Below are 20,703 nucleotides of genomic sequence, written 5' to 3'. Positions count from 1 at the left end.
TATCAGCAAGTTAACCTGATTCCTTAGCATCTGTACAACTGCTTAAGGTGGGAGTACCTGGTCTGGAATGGGAAGGGGAGCAGGACACTTCAGCAGTAGTCTTGATTGAGACTGCACATTAAGGTCTAAACATATCAGAATGTGATCTGCATTATCAATGACTCTCAGTGTATTCTGTACTTTCGTTGCTGGCTACAATGTTTGTATTACCCAGACTGTCTTTAAGTGTTAGTAGAGACTCAGACTGTGGTTCCAGAAGAGACTGAAGTTGACTTAGGAGTCACAGTCCTAATTTTTTCTTATTGTTGAGCTAAATTTTTGCCAACTTAGCATGCTGAACCAGCTCAGCACAAGACTTGATAAATGCTGAAGCTGCAGGAAGGTCGAGAGGGAGACTGCAGCCTGCAGTTAGACTGGCTTAAGCTGCTGTGGAACTCAGCACTGGCTTCACCTGGAGAGGAGGGTAAAATTCATGGCTGTGGCCACCAATTGCAGCTGAGTCTTATTCTTCTAYTCTGGAGGGAGTTATCCAAAGACAAATGAACTGAAAAGGTTGGCATTTTCTATAGGCTGAAAATCACAGTGCCATAAACACTTACAAAAAAACTTAAGCTTTCGTATAGCGCTAATTGATTACAGAATAGTTCATCTGTAGCACTTCAGACATAGCCTACTCAATATATTTAGATGTTTCCCATCTACATGACTTTTATACAAGACCAGGTCAGTAAGCCCAAATTCCAGCTCCCCTGACACAGAACCAAGACTTCATTACACCCATTAGTCCCTCAGAAAAGAGTTATGAAATGCTAATACGGGAAGGTACAAAGAGAGTTGACTAGGTGTTGCCCTATGGACAAATGGAGAAGTCCACTGGGGATGTCAAGCTATTTCTATCAACAAAAATAAATAGCTATCACTAGAAATAAATACATGGCATTTGTGAGGCTAAAGGATGTATGGATATACAGTCACTTAGGCAAATACTATTTCTAAATATACAAATGTAAAAGTAGGATGCAGTGTCACACACAGAACTGAAGAAAACTCAGTATCCATTACTTCTTCAAAACTGTCAAAAGGTTACCCCCAATTCAGGCTGAAAACTGGAAGCACTGAGAACTTTGTGAAATTATATATTCCTAAAATTTTAATACCTTTTGTTCTAACTTTTAAAATACATTGTCATTAGAACAAAAATACTTTGATTTGTATGATACAAGTCAAAATAATACAGTCAGAAATAGATATTTGSATTTTTTAAAAGTTTTCATTTACTTAACACTTATTTTTTTTCTTAATAAACAGATGTTACTGTGAAATGATGCAGATGATCCAATATTAACTCCTGAATGCTTCACATGATCCAAATTTGATATTATAATTAAAAACTGCTTGGTCAAAAAATTCTGATCTGCTTTAGTRGTTAATCACAAGATATTCTGCTAATTATAAAACCAAAATTCTCGAAGTGGCCTAGGAAGATTTTGTTGACCATAAAATGGTTGCATTTCTCTTCTAATAGYGTGGACGCAACTACTGTATACAATGTAATATAATACCTTTTCAAAAAAGGTCTACTTTGCATATAGTACTGGAGAGGTATTTTAAATATTCCAATTAATGGCAAGCTTCCCCTGCCTGTTACTGGAACTAAAGTTCAAATTCAAATGAAGTTCAAGAAGAAACAAATGTCTAGAATCAATTCTCCAGTCCCACAGCATAACTGTATGATCACTGCTCCTATATCACGTTTCTAGAGGAAAGAACTTATTCTGAAGAGAAGAGAGCAGGAAYAGGGCTTCTAAACTGTCCTACACAGAAAGGTAAGTTTATAATCAATATCTTGACTTCAAGACAAGATAAAATTTCAGACAAGGATGGTTTTACAGAACTGTACACACAAAGTACTCTACAACTTCAAAGTTGGAACTCATCAACGAGAAAGAAATGTATCCTTTGACTTATGCCTAGATGATTGTCAGGCAACTGAGGCTCCAGGCTTCGAAATCAGTCCAGAAACYTCCAGCGAGATAGTAAACTGAAGTGGCTCATTATAGGGCCCAGTGAAAACAGCACAAGGTAAGCAGAGGCAAGCAGCAATGAGCCATTAAGACTGTCTGGCCTCAGTTGTGTAACCTCATGCTGATATGCTTCCTTTCTTGGGAAGCATCACATGCCTCTGTAAATTCAGCATCTCATGACTGCCAAAAGTTATGCAGAGCCTCTCTATCTTCTTTCTTTCTAGATGACTCTTTATCTTCTTTCTTTCTAGATGACTATAGAACAGCTGTGCCATGGAGAAGCACTCAGCATAAGTAACTTCTTTCTATCATGTTTACTTGCCACAGTCTTCTGTTTGTTTCTTGTGCTTCCTGTGCTAGCTGTTCCATGGGGGTGGGCAGTAATTGGCAGATGGATCAATGTTACTAGATTGTTTTCAGGCTGGCTTCTCAGAAACCTTACCACACAGGACTGCTGACTGCAATGTATCATAATATCCTTGCGCTGGGCAAATCCTGAGATGAATTCAGCACACATTTCAGAAAAAGTTCAGATCTACCCTTCCCCTTCTATGTCACACACAGACAAGGAAAATATTTCATTCACCTTTTATGGTCTTTTACACAGACGCTTGCTATTTTCCAAAGGTTTAGAACTCAAACCTTGACAAGATCTGAGCAACTAACCTGACAATGCTGCAGGATAATGCAGGTCAGGCAAACTAGGTGATAGCAGACCTTCTAGGCCTTCCTATAATGCATCTCTCACTTGTGTTTTCCTGCTATCTACCTACTTTTTTTCCACCAGTTAGCTTTCTTTCTGTTTTTTGAATGCAGATGTCTCCATTTAAGTTTCTGGGATAACACTGAACAAAAGCATTTTTCTCCCATGTAAACTTTATTAGGTAGAGCAAAATACATAGCCAAGGTGAATATAACGAAAATGAAACAACACACTTTCCAATTAAATTTGTAATTAAGTAACCTTTCCTCTGGAAAGGAAAATTAATTTGAAAGATAAATTAGACGCTGGCGGAAATCAACCTAAAATAAAACTCTTCTCCTCCACGTATTTTTTCCTCTTTTTTGGTTCTCTCCCAAATCCTAAAAATACCCTATCACTGTGCATCTTATGATTAATATATAAGGTCCTTGCTCCAACACGTCAACTGCATATATTTATCTCTGCTGGTTAGTCAAGTCTAATTAAAAAAACACCTTCTATCGCTGACAAATACTAAGTTTTCTTTGGAATACAAAAATCAGTAGCTCAATTTTATTGAAAAATGTGCAGGTGTTGGTCACTTTTTCAAGTGGTGTAGCAAATGTCAGTATGCTGACCCTTATAACCTATACTCTTGCCATAAGATATAAATCTGTGAAAAATACAACAAGTTGTTCAGTAATTCTGGCTGATTCTTCATCTCTGATGTCCCATAGAAGAACAACCTTCAGAAGAGAGGATGTTTGGAGGAAACTCCCCATTAAAGTGTCAAATAAAGAGAAGGTATATGTACGTTCTTAAAGAACAAGAGTCAGTAAAAACATTTCTGTGAATTTCAATAAAGTTTGTTTTTAACTACTTTCCAACATAAATTGACTGATGAATGTACAATGCCAGGCAAATGTAATTCTAACACCTTATGCCTACAGCCTGCTTGAAGAATGAGGCCAGGAACCTGCAGGAAGAGAATTATTCTGAGAAGCAGAACCAGTGAAGCCTGCACATAAGCAACACCTAATGCCCTGTTCTGTGTCTCCAAACTCCCTGTCACCTTCCCTACAATACCATATTCTTATCTCTCCACCTCCCACTTACAATACCTCCATTTGCCTCCTGAAGTCTCCTCGCACAGTCACTACCTTCAGGCACCTCATATACTCTAATTGCAGCCTGGACAAGATGGTTAGGGGCCAACTAACATGATGATTAGCTACCTATTATGCTGCANAAAAAAAAAAAAAAAAAAAAAAAAAAAAAAAAAAAAGAACAAAGAAGAAAATCAAGCAGCAATTGAGCCTTCTGTGAAGGTACTAGCTTGGGTCTCCCTTCACTCTAATTTCACAAAAATTGCCGGCACTTAAGGTCTTTCCAAACTCTGCCCTTTTGCTCAGTTTGGCTGAAATTGGCCAGCAGCTTCAAACATGAAGTGAGAATGGGCACACTTAACACACTCATGAAAGGACTGGTCATTTGAACAAGAGYCATGATCTGCAGAACACCCGGCAAAACAATAGCTGCAGGCAACAGTCATCTTTTCACTTCAGAGGCATAATTCACTCAATCTAATGTAGATGTTTCAATTGCATTATTTAGGCATGCTTGTTAATCCTGAGAAACGTAAAACAAGGAGGACAAATGGCAATTTTATAATTCAACAAAACACAAACAGACTTTCAAAAAAATTATCATTTCAATTCTAAAAAAATCATTTCTATTCTGAGATCTGTCTCACTGAGGAATTTCAAAGACTTGTTGCCAACAGTAGAAAGTTTAGACATCTCATAAGATAATGAACCATGCTTACCTAAGCAAGAAAATATAAGATTGTTGAAAAGTTAATTCCCTCTAAAATAAGAACAGGCAAATACATTTAGAGTGATTAGCAATATTGGCACAGTACCTGAAGACACACTGTCATTCTCAGAAACCTCAGTGGCTTTAAAATCCAAAGTGAAGGATCTGAAAGCAAATCCATAATTGGGAGGAACCCTGCTGTCTAACACATATTTGATCAAATACCAGAATGCACTGTTGAAAACCTGAAACAAAAAAGAGAAAGAGCACTCAAAGAAAGATGCATTTGTAGAAGCTGACTTAATTGCTTTTCATTAATGTTTCAAACATTGATGTTTTTCCCCTGTAAAAATGTAGACTATATTTCTAACTTCCTCTAACAAAGATAGTGTCTAAAAATTAGTCCTCACTGTTGGACTAAAATGCTTCCAGCCAAGAACAAAGACAAAATTTGTTTCATACCTGGGTTATTAAATACAGAACAGATTCTACAACAAAAAGTTATTATCACCTGAAAGCATCTTAGCGGTTTATATGAAGTGAATTGATGGTCTCAGTCCAGAAGATGGAATAACACATCATGACAATTGGCTTTTTTGTATATGTTTTAGAACAGAGACCAACAACTGAATGGGCATGCTTACTGAATAAGAAGATGGTACCTTTAGCAAAAATACAAACACATTGATGGGCAATAAGGGTAAGATTTGGTATCCTACACATGCGACTAAACTGATGGTTCTATTTTTAATTTCATCATACTGATGCCCTTTAACAAGCAGAAATCCAGTCTCCCTTTTCTTCTTCCACCAGCTGGAAGTTTTAGACTGTAYTTTTCAAAGCCTGTATCACAATTKGAATTGAATAAAATGGAAATAATTTAACAGAAAAAATATTTCAGATGATTTTTATCTTTCGTTTTTCTTATTTTCAGATTGTTCTGCTTACTGGAAGTATTTTTATCCTGAGTTATGTATAGTGACATTGATAACAACTTCATTTGTTTTGAAAGATTTAACACTAGTGAAGAAACAATATACTTTTTTACATGCTTATGTTCAAAACAAATTTTCATTGTTTGTGTTGAAGATAGATCACTTCTACATTTTCATGCTTGAATCACTGCTAGCTAATTCAGTGCCTCTTATTTGTCTCATTTGATTTTTCTTCATTTGTTTTTTTATAACTATAAACTAGCTTTCTTGGGCAAGTAGGGGATATACATGTTCACTCCTATTGAATTTCTTTAAGTCCCTAAAAGTTTTACATATATTCCATATGAGCATATACACTTAACATTTTCATTATGCATTTTAGACAGATCAAATTATTTTTCACATTGGACTTGGTCAGAGCTTTTATGAGAAATGCGCTTGGAACCAATTGTAACTTCTTCCTTTGTTTTGTTTTCTTGCTGAATTTCAGCCTGGTGACAAGCCCATATATAAAARTAATGATATATGTGTGATATTTTTTAATATCATTGTTCATAAAAATATGAATTTCTGCATTTATTCAGTCTTCTAAGAGTCCAAACAGCACAAGCTTTCCACTGCTTTGATAAAGTAACTGAAGCTGAAATTGATTGTAGAAAAACAAAGTTATAACAGTACTATCAAGATCTGTATATACATATAAATTAGCATATCTTCTGTAGCACTTGTTTTAGTCTATTTAGGAAATKAAGAGCTACACTAGAGAGAATTATGTAAAAAGCATAACTGTTTAATCATGTATATAGAGACCTTTCAATTCATCATGCACGCACAGCATAAAAGCCTAATAAGAATAGAGCATGTCCAAAAAACCAATGGAGAAATACTATGACTGTGGAAAAACCTCAATACTGCTTTCAGTAACGTAAGCTGAATCAATGTTATGCCATGCCATCAGTGCTTGGTACAGAAAGGAATCATGCTACCCTTTTCTTTCTGAATTTCAAGTACTGTCTTTCAAATCCCAAATTAGGTTTTAAAATAAAAAATATATATTTTTCTATGCTTTAAGTTTTATGCCTTAAGAGTGTGTCACACAAACAAGAGACTCAAATTTAGAACATTGCACTCTGAACAAATTAAAATTTGTTCATATAAAGAAAAGATACACTACACAGTTGCAAATTCTGACATTTGTGCTTACACTTAATAGTGAATGTCATATTTGGAGCAGTCAGGAGGTCCTTTTTAAAGGTGCAGTCACTGATTTGAAGTTAATGTTAACTTAACAATGTTAAGCTGTTATCCAGCTTCTGTAGCCTTTAGATACACCATTTAATAAACTTGTTTGTTCACCTTGAAGTGTTCTTCAACAATTCTAGCACCCTGGAGGCCAGGAGGACAGTGAGTTACTTCCAACCCCTTCACGGCTCTAGAAAGTTCAGGCTCACTGCCGAAATTATTTATCACATTTCCAATAGCTTTCAGGATAGCTGTAGCCTGTTCTATAAACCGGTAGCTCTCCTGGGGAGAGAGAAGAAATGCAACCATTGCTAGCCAGATTGTTTTAAGCTTTTCTATCGGTTTTCTTTTTTTTATATATATATTGCAACAGTATACAAAAATTCTATCATCTGCACTAAAGTATTAACCTTTTCTTAACCATTTGCTCTTAATTTTATCAACTGTCAAATTGATTAGGTTTCTGGTCTTAAAAGCATACAAAATTACACTGATTTTAGCGATTGAAATGAAAATGATACAAAACATGTACTAAAATGATACTAAAACATTGATGCTAAAACAGGCAGCATAATGTATTTTATTTTTTCTCTATCACTAGTCCGAGAACATTTAATCAAAAATAATATGCACACAGAGATTTCCTACTGCAGTGAAAATAAGACTGTTGTCAGCTGAAATATACAGCCTTGCTTGTATTATAAAAGGATGCAGATGAGTATCTGTACCCTGCTGAATACAATGTCCAAACACACGATGCCTAAAGCATTGTTAATCTTCACCAGGATTTCTGTGCAAGAACCTGGTTACCATTCTGCAAAAGATACTCTGGAGAGAAACTGCTCTCTCAACAAAGAAGTGCAGAGAAGACCCCTGGACATAATTCTGCTTTATTTTTATGACAAGGCCCCTTTCTTCTAGAACCTGAAGAGCACGGGATAGCCCAAGCACAAGCTATTTTTTTAGTGGCTCAACTTCTTATATCTAAACTTCTTTCCAACAATAAATACCATAAATTTGCATGAGCCACTTTACTATTCTATTACTAGGACTCTGAATCTATACTGCTATATAAATTGCTGTTAGATTCACCTTTCAAAAWTTTTTTTCACAACTGAGCTCTAGAAGCTACACTACCTCTCCCAGTGCCCATGTCAGATACATGGGCCTACTTCTTGCCGAAAAAATCTTGAAAATATGGACAGCAGTGACATCCRTGTGGATTGTAGGCAACCAAGACAAAAAGCTGTAATAATTACTCCCCAGGGCCTCTTATTGCAACTATATAAAGTTGCTTGAATTAACTGTTCTTTTTAGGTACAAAAGCTACCCTGGAATCCATTSAGCAATACGTGATTTCACGGGACAAAGCAAATGTTACTGACATGACAGTTTATGTTACTAAGCAGGTATTTTTGAATATAGACTGATATCTATACATATATTTTATCACTCTTTTATCAATTTCTTCAAAAAAAAGAGCTTATATACTACTTCTGACATAAATATTTTAACAATAGGGTTTTAATACTCCGTGTTATCTTGCTGTTGCATGTGAACCACAACAACAGCCAAGGATTACTTATACATTTATATAATACAGCTACTTCAAAATCCAACTTAGTCCCTTGCCTGGCCCTACTGTCAAAAATACTACTTTAATCCAAACATTCCTTTATTTCATATTGAAATTAATATTATAGCATTAAATAGAGCAATTAGAAATCAAGATATGACTATTTCATTTTAAAACTACATAATAGTCGGTGACATCATCAGCATAAACTGTGACTAGTTCTGGCTACACATACCTTCTCAAGATTTGTCATTACAGTATCTTCTTCTCCAAAGACACATGGCACCATACTACACAGATGAATATGATGTCCTATGGGAGAACTTACAGTGAAGAGCAGCACATGTCGCCTACAATGAAGAAAAAGAAATCCAAAAATAACACTTTCTTTTATCATAGAGATTCTTAAACTTAGCTAGGTTCACTTGCTCTTCAAATCCTGCACTTCTAACTCCCTCCTTCTCAAGAACCTCCAAATACAAGCAGCAGATGAAAGTAGAAAATTCACTATTAGAAAATTCACTATTTTATTTTTGTATTTTTATTTGTTTCAGCTTTTTTGCAGGAAAAAATAAGTATTTTCACTATTTCAGAYGGATACAAATGCAAGTTTCTCTAGTCAGTGACTATTTATAAGCAAAAATTAAAAATAAGGATTATAGTTAGCTCGCTTCACAACTTAAGAACAAATTTGTTCTAGAAAGCTTGGCATGAAAGTCAAGTGTTCTGATCATACCTAACTTACATCATAATTTCCACATCTACACAGACAGTAACCAGAATAATTTAACACATAATCACATCAGGCTAGAGGAATACTACACAGAAACCAGTTTATGGGGCATCTGCGGGCTAAACCATTCAACAGTAGTCTTTCTCAGATGGCAAACCACAGAAATTCAGTATGTTTAATGGGGAATCACCCATCTCAGCTTATTCTTGTTCAGCTGATCATACCTTTTAACAGATTCCAACTATGAAAAAAACATTCTTAGATATGGTTATTCAACACACCAGTCTCATACTCTTCTCTCCAGTGAATATCTTGCAGTCTCACTGAAATAATTGAAGAGCCTGATAATACCGAATGGTGAAGCTTCACGGTCTTATTTCATTGTTAGAATGGTAYTTAGCCGGAGAGGAAGTTTATGTAGGCCACAGTCTCAAAGACTTAACAGAGRCCCAGAAGTGAGAATAAGGAAGGAAATCTGGAGATTCTCCTCTACACATGCWGTTTTTCAATTGCATCTTTTTGTGAGTGAAACCTGAAATTCTCTCTGGCAACTAACAAACAGAGGGAGAAAAGTGCATTCCTGGCTCAGTAAGCCATTTTTCACTTGGAATAAAATGGAGCAGTCAATAAGCCCATTTCTCTCTCACACATACTATAAATTAAAGCATACTGAAAACCCGCTAGCTCTCCTTAGAGCAGGGAGAATCAAAGGGGAGGRTATGATCTCTGGTAGCTCTGAAATCTGCACGTGCAAAAAAGATACTTGCCTGGCTTCAGACTTGCATTAAAGGAATATTTATCCGCTCAAAATTTCTATAGTGAAGGCTCCCTACATGACACTACGCCACTTTTGGAAACTACACAGGGAAAATGCATGTGCTGACAAAACTAGCCTACAAATGTAATAATAGTTTTTCCGGTTTTACTCTTACCTAAAGACAGAAGGAATCACTTTTAAAGGTCTTGACTTAGTATCAACATGTTGCTCTTGCAGTATTTTCTTTCTATGCTTATTTACTTGACACCCTGCCCCCCCCCCCCGATTTTGGTTTGTTTTCACGGATTTAAGATATATGACTGATATATACAGTTCTATTCAATTTTCAGAAGGATTTTTTGTTGTCCTGTAAGTATCTGAAATATGTTATTGATATGTATTTATATTTTAAGAAATATAAACTGTCCTAGAAGAAAAAAATATTGAAAGCTAAATTCATTAYTTTTTAAATAAAATTTTATGTCATCTCTTTGAAATTAAACCAGTGATTATTTTCAGAAAAGGAAAAAGACACAGTGAATYAGTCAACAATATTATGCTTGTGGCAAGATATTACACCATCATCTTCCTTTCTTCRGTGGAAGTATTTTCAAAAACTAACAAATATCAAAGTCTTTGATTTTTTATATTTATTATATTATCTATTTATGTACCATTCATATAATATTTATTTTTATGATATATGATTAATATATAAGCATATATTAATATATAATAAATAAATAAAATTAATTTAATGGACTATATATTTCTATATGTTATTTATACGATATGAATACATTTATATTTATTATATAGGCAATGTCCTGAACTGACTGTTTGGAGTTACATGCAAGGAGAAATAAATCCTACTAAGCACTAGTAATATGATTTTGTAACAACTTAATTTTGGAATGTGAAGTAAGCAATGAAAGGCTATTTGTGGATTACCTTAGGTTTTTTCCTTTCATGTTTCGTAAAACCTGTTTCAAGAAGGTCTGTGAAACTTCCTGCATTATCAYCATTTTTTAACAGTATAACAAAAATCCTAATCTCTGGATTGCTGTTGATAGCCTGAGAGACATTTTAAAACAYAGTTCTAGTCAGAATTTTAAGTGTACATTTGTATTCTAGTTTCATTCTTGGAAAACTAGAGTGATTCCTCCCATTACTGTTCATCAGTAAAATTAAAGAATTCATAGCCTTTACTAAGATTTTGGAAWTTATTTTAAGTTCATAGCAATTTTGCAGTCTTATCATATCTTAGCTSTTGAATGCAGTTACATTTTAGGAAACAAAGTCTTAGTTGCTGTGTAAAGTAAAAGATCTTTTCAAGCTTTAGGAACTATATATTATGTCAGAAATGAAGAACCATACATACCCAACAGGAAGATTTAACACAGTAGCTTTGGTTGCGTATGTATGCAACTTTAACACAAGCTCACCCAGAGCCACACGYTTCCAAGAGAAACGTTCAACCATCAGCACCCCCTTTGCAATATCAGAGCCTTCCCCTTGAGTAGCTGCAAAAAGGAAGTTAAAAAAAAAACAAAAAAACAAAAAAAAAAAAAACCACACAATTGGATGGAAGGAATAAAAGCACACTTAAAACAAATACATTTATGCAGAATTTGAATCTAGTTCACAGCCATAAAAGCCTTCATTCAGGCTTTGAGCTCTCAGAGAAAAGAGCAGTTAGTTAAAATACATAGGTGATAGAAAATATGGTTTAATTGTACTATCTACCAGAAAACTATGGTTAAAACTGTGTTAGGAGAATGTGTAAATCAGACATATTTTGAGTCACCCAAGGCTGCTCTAGAACTATTAAAAAAATCCATTCTATYCACATGCAAAAGAAGCAAATAGSCAAATACAGCTTATATTTATGTTAYAGTTAATTGATTCTAATAGGTTGGTTAGTTTCCATTCTTCTTTTACACCTTCTTTTGGCTTCTAGCTGCTCTAGTCTGGATGCACTACAGCTATATCCATACATTTATATATTTGATTAACTTAAGCTAATTGTCAATTAACAGGAGTTAGCCTTTCTAAATGCCMTTCTACAATTCCCATAAGACATAAGCAATTTTTATTTAAATYAGCCATTGCCACTGGATCTTCATAYAAGCCAGGTGTACATATATTTAAGAGTACTGTATAAAATCATATTAAAAATCTACTTTAGTTACATTGCTGACATAACTGAGTTTCGGTCACCTCAAAGAATAAAGCAGTTTGCAAGAATGGAAATTATGTAGAAAAAAACTAGGAAACAAAAGGAAATCCATACCAGAAAGATACAGACAGAAAGCGTACAGCAAACGATAATAAACAGGAAAATATTCATCATCAACAAGAAATAACAGGAAAACACTGCTTTGACACTGGTATACTTCCTAGAATCAATGCACCTATTTAATTCTAAACTGCAGAACTCTGCCAAAATAATACACAGCTAAACACGACAGCACAGACATATTTAAGAATGTGAAAACTGAACATTAACACTTTGTGCTGGCCTTACCTCCAATGTCACCCCAGCGTACTAATGCAGAAAAGCTAATGAGGATTTCAATGGGCTTCAGACTGTCCACAAATAAGTAATAGAAGATTCGATCATCAGTAGACTGCATAGAGAAACAGACGTTCATTCATCTTGCATTTCCACTGAATATTGTCTGAGCAAACCTTTATAAAGTATGACTTGGAATTCAGATATTGTGGTCCTATATACAATACGGGAACTAAGTATTGTCACTACTGCTTACAAATTACAGGCATTTGAGYCCAGAGTCTCTTGCTGCTTCTCTACACAGTAACTTTCAGTTAAGAGATWAAAGGAAAAAAAAGTTTATTGGGTGAGAATATATCTACTTTCACGTGCTTTTCTTCGTATGTACCTCAGTATAGTCCTACTTGTCAGACAACATTCAGCAGAAGAAAAAAAATGTTCTTGTTTTGCAGCTTTCTGATTCTAATTACAGCAAGYTTCAAGGAAGTAAGTGTTCTCTTAACATGTTACACAATAAAGACTGCATCATTAGTACTAATTTTTTTATAAAAATACAGGATGCAGCATTTCTCACTCACAACTTTAATACATAAGTTCTGTGCCAACACTAGAACTATAAAAATGRTTCTACTGCTCCTAGAAATGCTTCAAAATTTGAAATGAAATCTGAACAAATTTCATTGCTTCAGAATTGTTTTAATGTATGCCGCCTTACATTTTCCCAGAATCGCATTAGTATATTTTCGGTATTTGATTCTGGAATACTATTACTAYTATTTTCATAGCATAACATAAAAGTATGCTTTTAGAAGTCTAATACAGAAATCACCTAATACTATAAACACCTCATGGGAATCAATGTAATAAAATATAATGGTGTTACAGTAAAGGGTATTAGACAAGTATTTTGCCACACAAGCATACAAGCATATGTTGTTTTGATGTTCATTATGGCTTCTGGAAGCATATCACACACTGATTGGGAAAATTTCCTGTGATCTGATTATAATTCACAGAAGTGTGAAATCCCAGGTATACTATAATTATGGAGCATAACCCATGCAGTTAACCTTCTTAATACAAAATTTTTTACAGAATTCATGCCTGAAGTTTACACTTCTGTAGTCTACAATTATACTCCAGTTACAGTATGAAACTAGAGTTGGAATAACCTTCTGATAATATGAACAGTCAGGCAATGGTAGGTTAAAAAAATACTGTAATTACACAGTAACTAAAGGGTAATTCTAGTCTCTGGAACAGAATTTCACATATATCACAAAAGTACTTAGCATGTAAAGAGAAAATGGAAAGCTAGAATACACAGCTAGACTCCTGATTCAGGTTTTAGGTGACAGGTGAAGAGGAGGAAAGRGAGCTGAAGGGTAGTTTCTGAAGCTACATCATTACTGAATTCAATTTAGGGAAGTCCCTAAATTGCTCTAAGGTAGATTTAAGGCAAGACAAAAAGAGGATGGCGATGTGATCCAGTGTAATATACACTCTCACTACAAACTTTTATGATTTACATACTCAATRTATTTTTGGATTACTGTGCAAGAGCAATTGGTAACAGTTTTGTTTATTCTAAAAACAGTGAAATTCTTCTGGGTAATTGTAAGCGAGAATTTTATTGTAGTGTCTATAGTAATCTTAAGGATATCTATACAATGKTTGCATTACTATTTTTTCAGTCATAGTAGTTCTATGTGACATACCMATGGCATTTAATACATATGTATTAATTAAGATTTCTTGACAAAGATAAAATAAATAAATAGATAATCATTCAGTATGATCATATACCTTAAAATCTGCCTTCTGATAGTTATAAGCATATGTATGTGGTTTGTGGAAAACATGCAGGTTCCTAGGGAGAAAATAAAATAAATAAATATGTAGGAAAATAATCTTTGTATTAATGATATATTTCATGTAAATGTGTTTTTCATTGCATATAATAATGACTTTTAATTAGTAAATGGATTAAATTTTCATAAATTAGATATTTCTCAAAAATGGTACATTTTGAGTTTCATAACACAAGCCATCTGCAGTGAAAGCAGCTGGCATTATTTTCTACTTTTGCCACATTTCTGTATCTTTCTGTTGGAGGTCAGGCCATTAATTTTTCCTACTTGAATCTCTAAATGGTAATAAGCTACTATTACTTTAAAATATCCATACCTACCTAAAAGTTCCTTTAATAAGTATAATGTATTACTGTAAAGAAAACATTTTTTATACAGCTTATTAATGCTTCAATTTCTCAGTGTTTTTATACCTCCAGAAAATCACCCCAAATTTCTGACAAAATTTTTCCTGCCTTTGATTTAATCAAAGGCAGCATAAATGGCCTCAGCTTTGATTGAAGACAGATCTGACACAAAGTCTAATGTTTTATGTAAAACAAATGTTTTGATTACTAAGAGACTTTACAGACATCCTGATCCATTCTTGACATACCTATTCTTAAAATTATTCTTAAAACTATTCCTGCTTTCTCAATGTCAGTGCAAACTCAGAATATTCATCTAATTTTCAYTGTGTATGAGATACAGGTATATCACACAAGCAAATGTTTTCAATGGAACAGACTAGTATAAGGAAAATCTTTGACTGGTATCTAAAATCTGAAAGATGATATCTTCACAGGTTAATTGAGATGTTTTTGTTAACAGCTGCTTTATCAGCTTAGTGCAAAAGAAAGCAAACTCTCATCCATTTAGAGACAGGAATACAAGAAACATGCTTGATGTGTTTAATATTACTGCAGTCCTCAAAAGACCGACAGTAATTTAAAATTAGACCAACAAGTTAAAAAAAAGTTTACATTTTACATTCTCTCTGCATCAGACTGTAAGCAGGACTTCAAAAGGAAAAGGAATTAATTTTCTTGTGATTTTTCTTCCTGAAGGCAGTAACTCCCTGGACCTACRGGTTCCAAAAATGAGTCAGCCAATCCTTAATAAACTCTAGTATGATCTACTATCTTCTATTGGTAAAGTTCCTGAAGTGCTGCTGGTGGAAAAGGAATACCTTCACCCTCACATACTCCTCCTGAGTTTAATAGCTCCCCAAGAAAAAAATCATTTATGAAAATAGCAGATTCACAAAGAAATCTGTTACAAAAGCAAAATGGGAGAAATGGGGTAAATTTTCTCTGAGAAAACTACTCCTCTCAGAAATACAAGACTCTTTAAAAAGATCCATATTGTTTCAGGCACCTTAAACCTGAAAGACAAGCTAACGAGATTCCCCAAAAGATGACAACAGAACAGGTCCAACATTCTGTTAGTCTGCAATCCACATCTGAAAATTGAAAAGAAAAAAAAACAGCTATATATTTTAAAGATGAAATTTTTAAACTCGTGGAGGGATACAAAGTTTGGTTTCTTTGAAGTAAGCTCTGAAATAGTGGGAAAGCTAATCTGATTTAAGGAGGGATGTGGAAAATGAATATTGCATCAGTCTTGAACTGACCGCTCTGTGCTTTACATGCTACACATGCATAATGCCAAGTGCTAAGTGTGAAAGTCAAAATACTACATTTCGAAGTGTCATCCTTGCAAACACAAACCATTGTCTACAGCCCAATATTTTAGAGAATTTGTACTAGTAAACCTTGAAATATTAAAATTACAGATAAATAGTTTCACTGAATTAAATTAAATAGCTCAAATTGAAATTGCATCAGTCTCACACTATACCCAGCAAATTATAGGCCTTTTTATTGACAAACTGAATTTTGCGATTTATAAAAGCACTGCAGGCAAAGTTAGATCCTGATTGACATCAGTTCAATTGCATTGTTATTTTTTTTTGTAATGTTTGCAGAGGTATAAATGCCTGGGAACTTATATTGGTAAGCAAAGAAAAGAAAGCATTTAACTGACCAAGAAGAGCTATGCTGACAGCAACAGAAGATTCCAATAACTTTTTTGCTTCGGAATTATATTGGTTGGATACCCCAAACACTCATAGTTTGTCTGACTAGGAGCTGATGGGTCAGGTACGTGAGTGCTGTAATCACTGCATGCTCCATTACCTACTCTCTTCTATCCACACTACATTCTGGCACATGCTGTCTGTAGCTGATGGTTGCGTCCCCCCCATGTACTTTGGAGRGTACACTCCAGACACAGTCTGCAGCTGTACCTGCAGGCGTACTGTCAACAGAGACAGTAAGTCTAGTCTGAAGGGCAGCTATGGGATGAATTTGAAAGGCAGTATAGTTACATCCAGGCAGAGAAGATCTGTTGAGAAGATACTGTTTTCATATACTCATGTTTCACCTGCCACCATTTTTATACATTATATTTAAAGAATAAAACCCCAAACTGATGTTCCTTACTGGAAACAAATACAGAAGTCTTCAAAGCTAATCCAGGTTTCCTTGGAAACAGAATTCTTTTTTGACTCAATTTCTTCCTTTGATTTATTCACCATCTGGCTATTAATACCAGTATCAACTGCTTCTGATGTTTGTGTTGCACGAAAACTAATATTCTCATGTAATTCTTCTGCAGAGAKAAGAAGACACACAGATTCAAAACAGCGACAATGTGCACTTTAAAGTAATATCATTCTTATACTGAAAGATTACCTTAAAATTGTCAGGATATTTTCTATGCACCTTAGGGTTTAAAAATAAAACTAAAACACTAACCAAAATGGCTCAAAAAATGACTGAAGCAAATCTGTATAGATTTTAATTGCAACTGCTTAAGTATTCTGCTACAATATACCATCACATATTGAATTGTGCATTAAAAACTTTCACATGAGCACATTAGGTGAACATACATATAAATTCTGCAAACCTGAAGTCATCTAGATAAAGACAAATATAACCTCTTTTCCAGAGTGTCTGTTCAGATAAAACTAGGTGCAGCAGAATGATGAAATTTTTATAATCCTCTGAGAATCAAAAATACACTGAATTGCAAAGGACACTAAGACCTATAAAGACGGAAGTGTATCCTTTCCTCTGCTACTTACAGCAGTCTCCTTTTAARGCTCCTCACACAAGTCAGTCTAAGCACTTCTTAAGAGAAACATATATGAACAATATTACATGAATTTTCTTGTAGGAAAATCAGAACAACTGCCATCAGATTCATACCAAAATATGATCACAGAAATATATGTACGTTGTGTGGACACATTTTGCAATTATTTAATGATTTTTTAAACTTGTGCTGAAATGCCATCTTCTCTGCCTTTRCTCTGGGAGTTTCATATAAATCATTACTGAAGATGTTTAACCTGATCCCTATAGAAATTTTGAGAATAACTGTAGAACAGAACTACTCAAACATGAACGGCCAGTATCTCACAATGTTTACTAAGGAAAAAGATGAGGCAACCTCCAGACAGATACAACAAATGAGAAAGCTAATTAGCAAAATAAAAATTCATTTTTAAATGTGTTTTGTAATATTTCATGATCAGTGAGATACATAGTGATCTTCTAGATAACTAATGAGTGTGTTAGGATGTGGGTGACTCTAAATTATTTTGCAACTATTTTTTCAAGAATTTTAAAAAAATGTGAGGAACTGTGTCAAAAACCTCTTCTGCTCTCTTACCCTCTGGAAAAACTACCTGAATGCTGTAAATGCTAGGCTTTTTCTTAGACTGAAGTGATATTAGGCCTTCAGTGAAATAACCACAGTGCCTGGCTTACAAAGGTACATATCCCAGGAGGTATGATGCAGCTGTCATTAGAGCAGAGCTATGCCTCAAATTGTATTCCTGGGGCTCAGCGTTGCCATCCTTGTTCACTCTGACAAGAGCACTATCAATAGATGTTGTTCAGGATCTATAGGGTCAACAGAACTCTGCAACCTTCAAAGAGAAGGTGGGCTCCACCCTATTCAGAAGTTCATACATAAACCTCTCTGTTGATTAGGTATGCAGATTGGAGCAAGGGGGAAAGGTATCTCTCCTAGCGCACCTAAAGGAGGGCAAAAACAGTGTCAACAAAATGGCTGAATTTTTCTCACTTCTCCTGGAAGATATAGTGAGAATCTTGTGAGACTATCACCAAAAAGCATATTTTATCTTTTTCGATGGACTTATTCCAAATAAGACAGTGCGGTTCAGAGCTCCTGGCACCACACAGAAATATGATAAAAGAAATAATATAGCAAGCTACTACCTCTTGTTTACTTGATATGYAAGTACCATTACCAGATATAAGAAACCAGAAACACTAGATGATGCAATGAAGATATGATTTACAGAACAAAACTATAAATAAAATGTGAAGTAAATCTCTTAAGAGACGTTCAGAATAAATCACTATTTTAAGACTGACACACAGAAGACAATTTCAGCAAATAATTATCAGAAATTAACACAAAATTTATTCTTTGAACAARTCCAAATACTAGCAAATACAGAGGGATAAGAGCATATTTAAAACTAGACACTGAAGAGAGATTCATAAAATGGAAGCGCATATTTGAATTCAGGGATTTTATGCTAGCTAAAAGTCAAAGAATAAAGGTAATGTAGCAAAATCAAGCCCAAGAGGAAAAAGTAAATCGATGAATATGGCAAAATACTCAAGTACAGAAATAATAATAAAACATTCCTTGCACTAAAGAATAGAAGACAAATAAAATACAGATCAATAACTAGGAACAAAACAGCACAGAAGCTAGAATAATTAAGTCAAAAAGAGAAAAAGGAAARAGTAGTAAGTGAACAATATTAGCACATTTTATCATATTATCYTTTATTCTTATGATAAGAAAAACCTATACTGCATGAAAACCCAATAATTACTAGAAAGAGTCAACTTCTTAACAGAGTGAGAAGATATATTTTCAGGAGAGTTCAGCATCAAAAGCTGTCATTACCCTCAGTAAGTGCTCATCTGGATCTTTGCTGAGATGCTGAAATGGAAACCAAGCTCCTTCATCCAACTGACTGCAGTTTTGAGTGCTAACATTTAATATCTGGACATTTAGTATCTGTCTACAGTCATGAGCTAGCTCTTTTGGAGAACATATGAAGGAGCAGTCAAAAGGTTGGCTAGTCCAGTAAATAAAAAAGAACAAGAAAGTTGTACATGGTGCAAGAAATTTTCAAAATGAGTCCAAACGGAAATGAGTCCATTGCCTCAGCATTCAGAAAGAAGGGGTAAACGCAATGGCTTATTGGAATAGATGTATGAAAATGGAATTTTACCATTTACAGTAGAAATTGCAAGAACTTAAAACCCAGAAATGAGGGGCATAGCTAATTTCATAACAGAGTACTGAGAAAATGGCACAGGAAATTTCCAGAACACCAGAAYAGTACTAAAATAACTATTAAATTTAGGGTTCCTACCATAAAGTTTGAAGTTTAACAAAATATTTTTAAGAAAATATGAAAATGAACTAACATACGAACATAATGATCAAATATGAAAAATGAACTACAGATTCATTAGTCCAACATCATAAAAACAAATTTTAAAGCAAAGTAAATGGATTTAAATGGAAGATAAATTGAAAGACAAAATAACTTCATTCAGGCAGATTATGTCACACTAGTTAAGTTTTCTGGTTATGAGTTTGGGGGGTTTTTTAGTGAAAAACATGTTTTTAGACAAGGCAATGYAGTAGGTATCACTTATTTGAAGTCAGAAGTGTCTGCTTCTGGAGTGTCTGCTATAATATCATGCTGAAATTTTTAGCAAAACTGAAGAATGTGGGTATTATAAACTGCGTTAAAAAACAGCAAACAAGAAGAAGCATGAAATATGAACTCCATATTTTAAATAACTTTCATAARACATAGGAGTTTAGTAATAAAGGTCTCTAGAAGTCAGTAAGTGTACTCAGTACAGAGAAGATCACACTTTTCCACAAGACTATCAGAATGATCTTGATAAATAGAATAATAGAAATCAGGTGACACGATATTTACATAAGTTATACTTACACAAGTATAAACACTTACATTAGAGACCAAATTAAGACAATTTTATTATAAAATAGTAATTCACATATTGGCAGTGATGGAGTAAATGACAGATCTGAGTTTATCAGTCAATCATAAACTGTCTCTGAGCCACCCTCACAGTCATGCACATTGGATCCCAAAACATATAGCACATATGCAGAAGTGCTAATATCACTGCCCAGGGCATTAGTGGTACCTCATCAAGAATCCCAGGCAAATTCTCGTTAGCCAAGCTTACAGAAAATGAATAGAAGTTGGAACAGGAAAGAGTGGCAGGTAGTCGGAGAAGTGGAGGGCCTTTCTTCGGAGAGTGGGCTGCAGCCATCATGTGATGATGGATCTACTTGGATCTCCCACTTGTGCATTCCACCTGCTTCRCTTGCAACCTACCTAGTGCCTCTGTGATGCCCCAATGACTTGGATGAGCTTCTGATCCAAAGGCAGGTTTACTCCAGTTACTAA

At 34.6% G+C, this 20,703-nt stretch overlaps 1 protein-coding gene across 1 annotated transcript in view; it reads right to left on the bottom strand.

Moving 5' to 3' along the window:
• ADGB (androglobin) overlaps positions 1-20,703 on the bottom strand; it is a 141,090-nt gene that overhangs the window by 51,033 nt on the left and 69,354 nt on the right. Inside the window, 7 exon segments of the mRNA XM_085310817.1 lie at positions 4,628-4,766; positions 6,813-6,980; positions 8,510-8,624; positions 11,146-11,287; positions 12,292-12,394; positions 14,086-14,149; positions 16,634-16,802. Coding sequence (XP_085166943.1) covers positions 4,628-4,766; positions 6,813-6,980; positions 8,510-8,624; positions 11,146-11,287; positions 12,292-12,394; positions 14,086-14,149; positions 16,634-16,802 — 900 coding nt within the window.

The sequence above is a fragment of the Rhea americana genome, unplaced genomic scaffold, assembly GCF_003343005.1.
Source record: "Rhea americana isolate MKP2758 unplaced genomic scaffold, rheAme1 scaffold_108, whole genome shotgun sequence".
Lineage (NCBI taxonomy): Eukaryota > Metazoa > Chordata > Aves > Rheiformes > Rheidae > Rhea > Rhea americana.
This window is presented reverse-complemented; position numbering and strand designations above follow the sequence as displayed.